At 40.9% G+C, this 14,813-nt stretch overlaps 1 protein-coding gene across 1 annotated transcript; it reads left to right on the forward strand.

Annotated features, from left to right (window-relative positions):
• The first annotated feature begins 276 nt into the window (after positions 1-276).
• Positions 277-10,104, forward strand: LOC109199652 (ribonuclease inhibitor-like). The gene is made up of 11 exons (XM_025904436.1): positions 277-894; positions 1,084-1,257; positions 1,542-1,715; positions 1,997-2,170; positions 2,541-2,714; positions 3,152-3,325; positions 3,606-3,779; positions 5,777-5,950; positions 9,353-9,399; positions 9,575-9,580; positions 10,091-10,104. The coding sequence occupies exons 1-11, from the start codon at positions 317-319 to the stop codon at positions 10,102-10,104; spliced, it is 1,863 nt and encodes a 620-aa protein (XP_025760221.1). The 5' UTR covers positions 277-316.
• The last annotated feature ends 4,709 nt before the right edge of the window (positions 10,105-14,813 follow it).

A 14,813-nucleotide genomic window follows, 5' to 3' on the forward strand; every position in this document is an offset into this window, starting at 1 on the left:
GGGAGGACAGTTGCCCAAGACCCTGACTGAGATGTACATCCACTTTCTGCTGGTTCAGGCTAAAATAAATAAGGTCAGTTGTGATGGGGGAACAGAGACAGATCCACACTGGAGTCTAGAGAGCAGGAAGATGATTGAGTCTCTGGGAAAACTGGCTTTTGATCAGCTGCAGAAAGGAAACCTGATCTTCTATGAATCAGACCTGACAGAGTGTGGCATCGATATCAGAGCAGCCTCAGTGTATTCAGGAGTGTTCACACAGGTCTTTAAAGAGGAGAGAGGACTGTACCAGGACAAGGTGTTCTGCTTCATCCATATGAGTGTTCAGGAGTTTCTGGCTGCTCTTCATGTCCATTTGACATTCATCAGCTCTGGAGTCAATTTGCTTGAAGAAACAACCTCCTGGTGGTCCAAATTATTTAGCAAACGAAACCTGCAATATCTCCACCAGAGTGCAATGAACAAGGCCTTGCAGAGTCCAAATGGACACCTGAACTTGTTCCTCCGCTTCCTCCTGGGTCTTTCACTGCAGACCAGTCAGACTCTCCTACGAGGCCTCGTGACACAGACTGGAAGTAACTCACAGACCATTAAGAAAACAGTACAGTACATCAAGGAGAAGCTAAGTGAGAATCTGTCTGTAGAGAAAAGCATTACTCTGTTCCACTGTCTGAATGAACTGATTGATCATTCTCTAGTCGAAGAGATCCAACAGTCCCTGAGATCAGGAAGTCTCTTCACAGATAAACTGTCTCCTGTTCAGTGGTCAGCGCTGGTCTTCATTTTACTGTCATCAGAAAAAGATCTGGATGTGTTTGATCTGAAGAAATACTCTGCTTCAGAGGAGGCTCTTCTGAGGATGCTGCCAGTGGTGAAAGCCTCCAACAAAGCTCTGTAAGTTAATGTATGTTTCTGTCTGGAGACACAGAGTCTCTGGACTGTGTATTTAGAAAATGAAGAAGTCACTTGGAGAAGCAGGCATGAACAGATTTGTTTTTGCGGAGGAATTTTTATAACTTGAAGAGCGAACTTGCGGCAAGACATTTAATTTGAGCTAATTTTTCTGTCCATTTGTATTTCTAGATTGAGTGGTTGTTTCCTTTCAGAGAGAAGCTGTGAAGCTCTGTCCTCAGTTCTCAGCTCCCAGTCCTCTACTCTGAGAGAGCTTGACCTGAGTATCAACAACCTCTGGGACTCAGGGGTCAAGCTTTTGTCTGCTGCACTGCAAAGTCCACACTGTACATTGGAAACACTGAGGTCAGATCAAGGGATATTGTTTTTATTTTTTATCAAATAAAACAATTTGCGATTAAACATGTATTAAGGGTCAACTTTATCCATCTATTGTTGTTTCTTAGTATTCTCCATTGTTTCTTAGTTGAAGTAACTTGCTACATTTCAGATTTGTTAAATCAGGCAATCGAAATTCCAGCCACACCTAAGAGAATATTAAATATTACCAAATCTTATAACTCTTTGTGGAACCATCAACACCCTTTAATCCAATACTTTTTTTTGTTGTCTGTGGTCATTATTTCTAGATTGAGTGATTGTTTCCTCTCAGAGAGAAGTTGTGAAGCTCTGTCCTCAGTTCTCATCTCCCAGTCCTTTAGTCTGAGAGAGCTTGACCTGAGTATTAACAACCTCCAGGATTCAGGAGTGAAGCTTCAGTCTGCCGCACTGCAAAGTCCCCACTGTAGACTGGAAACGCTTAGGTCAGATCTAATGATATTTTATTTGTTTACTAAATGAAATAATATGCAGTTAAACATATACCAGCTTTAAACTTCATGTATTTGTTGTTGTCTGTTAGTATTTTTCATTATTTATAATAGAAAGTAAATTGACCTATTTCATATTTGTTTAAAACCAGACAATGCCAATTCCAGCCACTGAAAGAATATTAAATATTGACAAACCTTTAACTCTGTACTGCACCATCAATACTCTTTAATCTATTTTTTTTTTTTTGGTTGTCTGTGTTATTTATTTCTAGATTGAGTGATTGTTTACTCTCAGAGAAAAGCTGTGAAACTCTGTCCTCAGTACTCAGCTCTCAGTTCTCTAGTCTTAAAGAGCTGGACCTGAGTATTAACAACCTCCAGGATTCAGGAATGACGCTTCTGTCAGCTGCACTGCAAATTCCACACTGTATGCTAGAAACTCTGAGGTCAGATCAATGGGTTATTTACCTTCTCATCAAATAATGAAATTTCTAGTTAACTATCTAATAATGGTGAGCGTCATCCATTTGTTGTTTCTTAGTATTTTTCATTATTTCTATTGGCACATATTTCAAATGTGTTGAAAATCAGAAAATAGTAATTCCAGCAAGCCTTTAAATAATATTAAATGTTGCCAAATCTGATAACTCTCTACTTGACCATCGGTACACTGTAGTGCCTGTAATTCAGGTGGTGAAGCAGGTCTCCTTATTGTTAGTGTTAGTTGTGTGCTCAGAGTCAAAAAGCATCTTATTATAACCAGTTGTTTTACTTTAATCTAGTTCCTTTATTCTTGTTGGTGTTCTTCATATCTAGGGTGAGTGGCTGTTTCCTCTCAGAGAGAAGCTGTGAAGCTCTGTCCGCAGTTCTCAGCTCCCAGGCCTCGAGTCTAAAAGAGTTGGACCTGAGCAACAATGTCCTCCATGATTCAGGCGTGGTGCTTCTGTCTGTTGCAGTGGAGAGTCCACACTGTTGCCTAAAAAGTCTAATGTCAGGATTCATTCTTTCCCAGTATTATTTAGAATCTGTCTTGCATTACTAAATAAAAGGCAAACCTATACAATTGTCAGGTTATTTTTATTTGCTTTTGGTTGCATTATTAGATAGTGAATTACTGCCAGTAAATTCACACCAAGTTAATACAAAACAAATGTCCCAGCAAATATAACATTAATTTGGCATGCGCTAACCATGTGGCGAAGTATGCAATGTGCATTAAAGTCTTGTGTTGCCTTTAGCTTCCATATCCTTCATGTGTGAAAACAGCTCTAAGTACCAGTTTGGAAGTCAGTTGATCTTCATGTGTGTAAAATAAGACAATAGTAATACCAGGCAATCCCAAAACAACATAAACTATTGCTACATCTGGTAATTCCTCAATGAATATTTAAAACCATTTTTTTTAAATTTTTGTTCTTTATTTCTAGATTAAGTGGCTGTTTTCTTTCAAGGAGAAGCTATGAAGCTCTGTCCTCAGTTCTCAGCTCACAGTCCTCTAAACTGAAAAAGCTGGACTTAAGTAACAACAACTTACAGGATTCAGGATTGAAGTGTCTGTCAGCTGCACTGCAGAGTCGTCATTGTACACTGGAAACTCTGAGGTTAGAGTAAAGGATGATTTATTTTTAATCAAATTAAATAATCAGTTAAAGATGTAGTTACTAAAGGTTAAAGTCATAATTTTCTTGTTGTATCTTACCATTTATCATTATTGTCAGTGACAGTAAAGGTCTGTTTCTGATATATTTTAAATACAGCAATAGCAGTTCTAGCCAGTCCTAAAAAAACCATTAAATGTTTCCAAACCTAGTAAGTCCTCCATGCAACATTGATAAACTTTAAATTTAACTACTTTTGTCTGTTTGTTTGTTAATTTATCAGACTGGGTGGCTGTAATCTCTCAGAGAAAAGCTGTGAAATTCTGTCCTCAGTTCTCAGCTCCCAATCCTCTAGCCTGAGAGAGATGGACCTGAGTAACAACGACCTGGAGAATTCAGGACTTAGATTTCTGTCTGCTGCACTGGAGAGTCCACATTGTACACTACAAATTCTCAGGTCAGGATTCAGTCTTTTACACTCCAAAAAAGTCATAATACTTCACGGGAACTTCGAGTCCTTTTTGATGAAGTTTGTTAATTGCTTCCTCTGATCATTTTTATAAACTCTTTATACAATTTCAAACATTCTTTTTAAGAGGGGTTTTGAAAAATTGAGTCACACTTTTTTGTAATATTTTCATTTTAATTTATTTAAATTCTTTCTTTTAACTTTTTCTTTGTTCTTCTGTTCAGCAATTTGACTGACACTTGATATCTTTTACACATGCTAGACAAATAAAGCTGACTTGACTTGACACACTTGTTACTTTTAGGTTGGAGTCAAATCAATTATCAGATAGTTTTAAAAACTACCTGGAAGATTTTAGTTGATCTGAAATGATGAAATGAGAGTACTGACAAGGGCTTCTCCTTTTTACCTCTGTTAAATCCACAATCCAAGCTAAAATGCTTCAGTTTTTATTAGAGATGGACCGATCCGATATTACGTATCGGTATCGGTCCGATACTGACGTAAATTACTGGATCGGATATCGGAGAGAAATAAAAAATGTAATCAGATCCATTAAATATTAAAAAAGCACCTCACAAAACTTGCAACAGGGCGTAACTCGGCTCATAACCATAGCACGTCGGAGCAGTATGCGTCACGTGATAGAGCGGCTGTGTGTATTTGTAGCCTAGCTAGCAAACCAGCATTTCATCTCGGAGGAAGTTATCCCTGAGAGAAGTAAAGCAAGTGTTTAAGTTCATCTCTGAATGTTTGTAAAGCATTCCCACGTTAAGCTTAACAACCGATATATGGAGCGACTGCCTCTTCTCTCTCCCTCCCTCTCCTGCTGCTACTTCATGAAACTGCTTAATGATCAATTGATCGGCTTTTCTGTCGCGAGTCTGTCTCTCTTCTTTGTTTTTGGCCCTCTTTGCACCAGAAAGAGGAAACCAAAACCAAAGTTTTAATCTGATGTAAAATGTGTAGAAGTCCATTACTGTATATAGTAAGTATAGTCTAATATACCCTAGTAAGCTGTAGTACTTTTTCTTTTGGGAAGGTACCATCTGTGCAGTTTGCAATTCTGTTGAAGAAAGATGTTGAATCTATTTAATTATTCTTGAAAAATAATTTAATTCTGTGCATTTTTTTTTTCCACACTGCATCAAATAAAAGTTGATTACGTCGATTAAGCATCATGAGGTGGAGGGTCGGCGGTGGTTCCCTATTTTCTTTTTTTTGCTGGGAGTTTGCAACCCTATTTGTTAGTTTGCTTAATATTTCTGCTAAGTACTCTTTAAAATACCAGAATAGGGGGGATGGAGTAGGTTTAAGTTTATTAGATTGATCAGTGTTGCTGAACTATGAAATATTTTGGGTGCAGTGTATTTTTTACATACAGGTATAACGGAATAGCTTTAGCGTTGTTGTTAAAAAAACAAAAACGATTTTCAATTTTTTTGTAGTTTATTGCACTTTTTTGCAATTTATATAATTACTATGCACTTAATGCATACATATTATTTAACATTTGGGCTATAATGGTTGTATTGATGTATAGCAACTTGAAATGCTCCCAAAAATGGCACTACAGCATGTAAAAATATAATATAAGCTCTGGCGGACTTGGTTCTATGGTAGGTCTTAAAGCGTTAATTAATAGAATATTTTTTGCTTGAAAGTAGTGAAAAAAATCTGCCAATGAAATGTTACTTTATAGCTGATTGTGTCTTATTTTAACTATGATGAGATATTTTAACTAGGAGTTAAACAAATATACTTGGGAAGATTTTGAGTTTTTACAATGGAGTCAAGTGGTGATCTTGTTCAGGTCACCTCTATTTAATATTGTAGAGTCGACTGCTATACAACTTGATCCAAATTTTGATATTGACTGTTACTCTATAAATGTAACTTGAATTAAATTAATGAAATGAATGTAAAACAAAGACAAACCATTAGATGAGTGTTTACAGATGGATTGTTATTTTGTGTGTCTGCAGTTTATCACGCTGTCTTATCACAGAGGAAGGTTGTATGTTTCTGGGATCAGCTCTGAGCTCCAACCCCTCCCATCTAAAAGAGCTGGATCTGAGCTACAATGACCCAGGCGATTCAGGGATAAAGCTGCTGTCAGCTGGTATAAAGGATCCACGCTGGAGACTGGACACTCTCGGGTAAAATATAAAAACATTATCAAAGCAGTAGCAATTGCTGTGGCAGACCACAACACCACTACGAGCTGCTGCTGCCACAAATTGAGCCAGTCCTGTCTCGCATTCGATCGGCAGCAGTTAACAGGTTCTGTTTCATCAGCATTCTTTACACAGACAAACTGTACCCTGCATAACACTAATTTGCCAATCCTTCTGGAAAAAAAAGTTCATTATTTTTTTGCACTTGACTTGTAACAATGGACTCTAAGATTGCTGCTAGCTTGCTGTCACTTACAGCAGCTGCAAAGTAGCATAAGAACGTCAAAGCTCACGACTGCCCCTTACTGTGAGGCAAGAGAACTGCTTGCCTCACACAATGCGTCTTTACTGCTATTGTAAGATGGTTGAGCACATGAAACAGGTTACAGACATATATTATAAAACATATAAACATCATATATTAATGTTTGAACCATTTGGTGGAAGGGCACAATTTGTGAGTGATTATGCAATCCAAGGTGCAGCTAAGCTTGCTGAGTCCATAACCTGCATCTCTTCTCCATTGCCTCTTAGAATGCGGGTGACTGACAGGTGACTCTCAGTGATGTCAGCTGACAACAGAATGATTCAGTGGAGTAACATGAGCATCAGACTGTTTACTGAGGAAATACTCTGATCCCTTAATAGTTTCATGATGAAATATTCAAAAACAAATATATGGTCCACTTTTTGTGTGGCAGAGGCAAATATTTCTCTGTGTGCATGTGGAGAAATCTGCTGTTAAATCAGAACATGAACAGGTTTCATGTGGCATTAAAACACATGAAAACAATTCTGCACTCACTCAGAGGTCAGAGGCCATGTACAGTAACCTCACTGAATAGAATAGAATGCCTTTATTGTCACTATACAGTTGTACAATGAGATACAGAGCATCTCCTACTCAGTGTAAACATGCTGGGGGGAGGGGGGGTACAGTTCTGCAGCGCTATATACATATGGACAGTATTAACATAGGGAAGAAGATGTATATATATATATATATAAAATGTACAATTTACAAGCCGTAAGTAATATGTAATAAATAGTGTTATGTATGTACAGTTGAGTTATTGCACATGGAATTGGTATAAATAGTGTTATGTATATACAGTTATTGCACATAGAATTGGTATAAATAGTGGTGGTCCATAGAGGAAGTGGGAAGTGGGGGGCTGTGTTAACGGTGCATGTGTGAGTTCAGGGTGGTTATCGCTTTGGGGAAGAAACTGTTTTTGAGTCTGTGGGTTTTTGTGCTGAGGCACCTGTAGCGCTTCCCTGAGGGAAGCAGGCTGAACATGTTGAAGCCAGGGTGGGAGCTGTCCTTGATAATGTTTGCTGCTCTGCTGAGGCAGCGGGAGGAATAAATGTCCATCAGGGAGGGGAGAGGGCAGCCGATGATCTTTTGTGCTGTCTTGACCACACTCTGAAGCCTCACTCTATCTGCCTTGGTGCAGCTGCCGTACCATACTGTGATGCAGTAGGTTAGAGGGCTCTCAATGGACGAGCGGTAGAAGGTCAGCAGCAGGTTGGAGTTCAGCTTGTACTTCCTGAGGACTCTCAGGAAGTGCAGCCGCTGTTGGGCCTTCTTGATGACCGCTGAAATGTTTTCCGTCCAGGAGATGTCAGCAGAGATGAGGACACCAAGGAACTGGAAAGTGTGGACCCTCTCCACACACTCCCCGTTGATGTAGAGGGGGGCCAAGTCAGTGCTGTGTCTCCTGAAGTCAACAATGAGCTCTTTGGTTTTCTTGGTGTTCAGTGCCAGGTTGTTTTCTGAACACCATGCTGCCAACTTCAGGACTTCCTCTCTGTACTCTGCCTCATCTCCCTTCGAGATGAGTCCGACTACCGTGGTGTCATCAGCAAACTTGATGATGAGAGTGTTGTTGTGGGTCGGACTGCAGTCGTGGGTGTAGAGAGAATACAGGAGGGGGCTCAGCACACAGCCCTGTGGGGAGCCGGTGCTCAGTGTGCGAGTGGAGGAGAGATGAGGGCCGAGTCTCACAGTCTGGGGCCGGTTTGTGAGAAAATCCTTTATCCAGGCACATGTGAGAGGACCAGTTTGGTGATGAGGATGTCCGGGATGATTGTATTAAAGGCTGAGCTGTAGTCCACAAAGAGCATTCGGACGTAGCTCTGCCGCTGCTCTAGGTGACTCAGCACAGCGTGGAGGGCTGTGGCGATGGCGTCTTCTGTGGATCTGTTTGCACGGTATGCAAACTGGTGGGGGTCGAATTCTGGGGGGAGGTAATCCTTGATGTGCTGAAGGACTAGTCTCTCAAAGCATTTCATGATTATCGGTGTGAGGGCCACAGGGCGGTAATCATTCAGGCTGGAGATGGGAGACTTCTTCGGCACTGGGATGATTGTGGCTGATTTTAGACAGGATGGGATGGCTGCCTGATCCAGTGAGAGGTTGAAGAGTCTGGTGAAGATGAGGGTGAGCTGGTGTGCGCATGCTCTTAGTACCTTGCCAGGTACTCCATCTGGACCGGCCGCCTTCCTGGGGTTCACTGCTAGGAGCACACGTCTGACATTGTGCTCCGTTACAGTGAGTGGAGCGGTGCAGGAACCAGGTGAGGATGAGGATGGGAGCAGGGCTGAAGCAGATGAGTGTTGCTGTTGTGGTGTTTCAAAGCGGGCGAAGAAGCTGTTTATTTCCTCTGCCAGCTGCACACTCGGATTTTCTGTTTTTGCAGTGCTGCCTCTGTGGTTGATGATGTCTTGCATTCCCTGCCACACCTCTCGTGTGTTGTTGCTGGACAGGTGGGACTCGATGTTCCTTTTGTGGTCTGACTTGGCTTTTTTAATCCCCCTTTTCAGGTCAGCTCGAGCAGCCCTGTACAGAGCTCTGTCACCTGACCTGAAGGCGGCATCACGGGCTTTGAGGAGTGAGTGGACCTCGCTGGTCATCCAGGGTTTTTGATTTGGGAAAACCCGAATGCTTTTGTCCACTGTCACATTTGCAGTACAGAACTTGATGTAGTCCAGTACTGATCCTGTGAAAGTTTATAGGTCCTGGTGTTCAAATATGTCCCAGTCTGTCTGTCTCTGTGAAGCAGAGACAGACTGGGCACCAAGAAGAGAAAAACAGCTGGCAGCAAAGGCAGGGAGTTGGGCGCTAAACAGAAGAAGAATACAAAGATAATGAAGATCAGAGTTTGAATCAATCATATTTCATTCAATATAGTGGTGTACTGACAGATCCAGGATCAGTCCAAATCATCAGCACCTTGATCCACGTATGGATTGAAGTGTATTTGTGAAAATATTGGACTGTTCCTTTATCAGTGTGTAACAGTATGTGAATGAGAGCCATGTAATGTCCATGTGTGCATGCTGAAAGAGACTGTGCTGGTCTGACACCCCTCCTCCTTTCAGGGTGGAGCCTGCTGGAGTCCAATGGTTGAGACCAGGTCTGAGGAAGTGTAAGTGTGTTTTTAATGGGATTCATGAAAACAAAGCAGCACACATTCAACCATCTTCAAACTGTCACATCACTCAGTCACATCTCTGATGTCAGGAGTCATCATCAAAGTGTCAATCAATGAACAGATGATGGATCAATAACTGCAGCTGGATTGTGTTTGTTCTCTCCATCAGATTCCTGTCAACTCACAATCGACACAAACACAGTGAACACAAAGCTCCAACTGTCTGACAACAACAGGAAGGTGACACGTGTGGAGGAGGTTCAGTCATATCCTGATCATCCAGACAGATTTGATGTTTATCAGCTGCTGTGTAGAGATGGTCTGACTGGTCGCTGTTACTGGGAGGTCGAGTGGAGAGGAAACATTTCTATATCAGTGAGTTACAGAAGAATCAGAAGGAAAGGAGACAGTAATGACTGTTGGTTTGGACACAATGATCAGTCCTGGAGTCTGATCTGCTCTGATGATAATAGTTCTTGTTCTGTCTGGCACAATAACAGATACACATTCATCTCCTCCTCCTCCTCTGTCTCTAACAGAGTAGCAGTGTATGTGGACTGTCCTGCTGGCACTCTGTCCTTCTACAGAGTCTCCTCTGACACTCTGATCCACCTCCACACCTTCAACACCACATTCACTCAAACTCTTTATCCTGGGTTTAGGTTCTGGTCTCCTGGTTCCTCAGTGTCCCTGTGCTGAGTGTAAAGAGTGTCTCCTGTTAGAGAAACACTCTGACTGTTGAACAGATAGTTCAGTCTGTACATGTCTGTCTCTTTCACTCACAAACACGTTTTCAGATTCATGGATTCAATCAGTTGATGTTTGAAACTCTTCTAAATGATTCCTTGTAAACTTCTTCCTCTTCAGTCCTTTAAAGATGGAAGCTCCCACTATTCCAGGATCCACATGTTGTTTTTCTGTCTTTTTCCACTCAAAGCTTCACAGTGAATATCAGTATGTTGTGTTTCTCTGAAGCTCAGTTCATATCCACCTCCTCTGTATTTCAATAAGTCTGAGCTCATTAAATTGAATCCAAATGTTTGATTTCTCTTTCTTAATGGGATGTTTCCAAACTCTCCACATGCTCTTACTGTTTCACTCATTGTTGGAAGCTCATCATGAGAAAATGTTTCAGCCATATAAGCTGAAAATATTGGCTCAATAGTTTTGAATGCAATTTTAAGCAGAATGCTATTGTATTGAGGGATCATAATGCATGTGGTTGATCTAATAAACAGCAAAGGCTTCAATCTTTATTTAAACTAGTCTTGTGTATTTTTTTCCCATGTTGAACAAGAACATGGTGCAGGATGTTGGTAACAGCTTGGTTATCAAACTCTTAGAAACATATAAATATGTGTGTATAGCACTGCATATGTTGTGTATCACTTTAGTTTGTATGAAACATGAAAAGGGCAGAAACACTGACACTGGTAGCACACAGTGATGCTGACTGGGGCATAGAGCTGAATGATGGAGCACATCAGGACATGGTTTCAGTCTGACTGGCAGAGAAACAGCCACCAGTAACTGTATCTACATGTGAGGCAGAGGCTACACAAGTAGGTTTGTATGTTTTACAGACTTGCTCCTGTACAGACCTCTGAGGAGAACCAAGGTGCAGTCAAAGAGTCCAGTCTGTCCTCACAGATGTGAACATGTGGTTTCATCAGGTCTGCTGTAAGCTAGCAGGCTCACATCAGAATCACTGTTCCTGAAAAACACAGTCTGTGTGACATCATCAGTCAGCTGATCGTCCCAGATCTGAATGGTTTCTGTCTCTACTGAGGAAGTCAGAGAATCTCACTGAGGTGTGGATCAGGTCTGAGTGAGCTGTGGAGGGACAGCTTTAAACAGTCCACAGGTCTCACGTCCTGCTCAGTCTGGTAGCAGATACCTCGTATTGTTCCAGATGTGCTGACATCACCAGCAGCAGCAGCAACACAGCTGTGTGATACGATGAATCTCAGTTATTGATCCAACACACAGTAAATACAAAGATCAGGATTTATGAGAGTAATCATTATGAGTCTGAACACATGATCACTGAATGTTAGTCTCCACAATAATAAGCTAACACAAGCAAACACAGCTTTCAGCTCTTATTTTGAAACTTCTTTAGAGAGCTGTGATGTGAGCGTGCCTGGCTCTGAGGCACTTGGGTCAGCCTCTGTTGTTTAGAAGTGTTACAGACTGTGAATGACACAGACCTGTCAGTTTCATGTTTGTCTGTAACACAGCTCAGGGCTCCATGCTGAACGCATCCATCCAGTGTTATTGATCCAGGACTAATACCAGCATTGGGATCAATACTACACAATCACATGTGTCCACGTGATGGATTTGACCAGCTTTATTCATTAATGATCAATCAACTTATTTACTGCATCTGAGTCCAGCTTCATTTAAATGATCCAACCATGAAGATGACATCAGTCCTACAGAAGCACTTAATGCTAACAGGAAGTCATTTATTAAGGTGGAATAACACAGAGAGACACAACCACTCACAGTTAACCTGACCCCACTAACTGCATGTGTTTGGACTGTGGGAGGAAGCCGGAGTACCGGAGAGGACGCACACAAACACGGGAGAACATGAAACACTGAAACAAAGATGGTGGATTTGATCTCAGGACCAGGTGCTTAATTTCCAGGGGGGTTACGGGGGTCATGACCCCCCAATAATCAAATCCAGCTACACTGAAACTGTCAATTTCATTTACTTTTACTGTTTTTAAAGCTATGAGGCTGCTTTGTGGCTCACTTATACTTTCAACTAAGATACTTTCAGTGTGAATCATTTGCAGGAACACAGGCAGGATTTAAAGTGCAGAACTTTACAGTCTCTGTCTCAGAGTTGGTCTAAACATGCTAACAGCTCTGTTTTTTCTTTCAGTTTTCACTGGTTTGATGTAATAAAAGAAATTGATCAGGATGTGTTCAGGTTGGATGTACACATGTGTAAAATAGTTGTGTGTGAGGTCACAGTGCTTCATATGTGTGTGTGGGCTGAAGCACACGTGTGAGTCCTCAGAGGTTTCACACACATCACTGCACACATTTATAATCCTAGTTTAAGCTTGTGGATCATATCGGACACATCAGCAGCTCTTTGGAGACAAAGGGATCATTTGAGATTTAAGATGAGTCGTTGTTTTTCTATCCATGGTAGCTTCCACTGCTGAGGCTCGGGAAACATGAAGAGGATAATTAAGAGGAAGCTGTCATGGTTTCAAAGCTGTGCAGAGGTGACCAAAGTTACAAACAAATCCAGCTGTGCTGGAAATGTTTGCAGAGCTCCAAACTCTTTGGCTTTCTGTAGAGCAAGTATGGAAGAAGCACCTGAGCTAACTTCAATTTAGACGATATGAGGAAAAATGCCGCTTCCCAAAGTTTCCTACAAGTATCCAGTTTATATTTAGAGAAGCGAAGGCTCTTTATCCTGACAACTGTTGCTTGACTGGAGTTTGCTCTGATTTCAAGTGGTTGTCTGTCTCAAAGCCAACATGAAGTCCAGCCATGGTTGAGCCAACTGAAGATGGAGGTTTTAAGGTGGCGTCCTCGTTTCCTCTGTGAGTGTGAGAGGACAGACAAAGCAAAACCATTTGGATAGCATTAAAATATTTACACTGATGAATCTTAATGTTATGTCTTTGCACCCGTAGCGACACATGTTAGAAAATGGAGACTTTAGCCACCAAGACTGACGTGCCTGGAAACTTCCCTGTGAGTACGCCCACAAAGACAGGAAACAGTTTAACCACCATGGTTAATCCTCCATCATCATCATCAGTGTTACTTTTTTCTTCTGCTGTCACGGGGTTTGTGACTGAAATGCGTGTGGTCGATGGAAGCCTGACGAGTACGTCCTGAATCATTACATCAACACTGGACGGAGTGAAACCTTTGTTGAAAACAGATTATACGGTAAAGTTGCATTTAGCTGTGTTCAGTAAACTGTGAAGTAAAGTTACAGTAGCAGATTTACATCATGTGGTTTCACAGGACGTAGTCTGGACCTGAGCGCTGAGGAGAAGTTCAACTCTCCATGTTTCCTTCTACAGAGGAGTGTCTGCTTGAGTGTTTTGTCTGACTGATCTGTTGTTGATCGTCTCACCGACGCTGCATGAAGATCTGACACCATCTGTTATGGAAATGTGACTGAGCAACATCTTGAGCAGTTTTAACAATAAAAATGCAAAAATCTAGAATGTTTTTCTTCATTATTCATCCTTTATATGAAATAAACTGAAGTATTTCACTGAGTATTTCACAATTCTCCACAACTGTGATCACCATTTCCTTTGTGTATTTGTAATAGTTTTAATCATTTCTAGTGTTGGACGGCTAAAAGATGAATAAATAATCATCAGATGGACCCATTATAAAAATAGTATTTGCTTCCATCTGACAGAGGTACCCTCAGCTCAAATAACTGTGACATTAAAATGCTGTTTACAGGTGCTACATAAATACAATTTATTTATTATTTATTTGTTTGTTGTTTTTTGTTGCACACATTAAAACATGTCTTTGCACATAGTAGTAAATGATGCCCAAGGAGTCTCTCATATCTGCCACAAGTTTTTATGACTCCACTTACATCAGAAAAATAATGTGATGGATAAAAGGGAAACAAGGAAAGAAGACAGTGTCATGGTTCGGATTTGAGGAAGAGACAAACGACTGCAAAGTCCCAGTAGATGTCAAAATAGTGATTTTATTAAACACATATATATGTGGGGAAGATGAGTATCATCACACTTCCAAAGCCGATCTCCCCCGAACAACAAATGAGGAGTGGTATATATAACAGTTGATGACGAGCATTATGCGTCAAAACAGTTGGATTTACTGGAAATCTAAGTATCAATTCTCGTAGTCCAAGAACATTCCAGTACATCGGACCTTTAACACCCTTCATTCCCTACACCAGATGTTTCTTGTTATTGCTCAACAGTCATGTACACCGGACAAGTCACGTAGCAGTTTTGAGCAAAACAAGTTGAGATACAGTGTGTGTATGCACAGGCCCCACTATGTGTGTCTTATCCTCCGTGAACCTCCGAGTCACCTGTTGCCGGGCAGATTCCACACCGCAGCAGATTACTGGGCCCACAGATCTCTATGCTCCATGCTGTGATTTTATTATATGTGATGTGTTGTATTGTAAGCAGATATGAAATCCTCTTAACTTTAACCCACCTGAAATACAGACTTGAAATAGAGAATTTCATGTAACATCGACAGCTTCAAAAATGCTCTGATGAAATGATAAGGATAAATGATCAGTGATGCAACAGAAACAATAATGGTTATGAATAGTAACAGTAAAATAATTTTATAATCTGTACAACAGGCATATAAATAAATAGGTAAATACATGTGTTTGCCAAAAGTGTGGT

Source organism: Oreochromis niloticus, unplaced genomic scaffold (assembly GCF_001858045.2).
Source record: "Oreochromis niloticus isolate F11D_XX unplaced genomic scaffold, O_niloticus_UMD_NMBU tig00001623_pilon, whole genome shotgun sequence".
In the NCBI taxonomy this organism is placed as follows: domain Eukaryota; kingdom Metazoa; phylum Chordata; class Actinopteri; order Cichliformes; family Cichlidae; genus Oreochromis; species Oreochromis niloticus.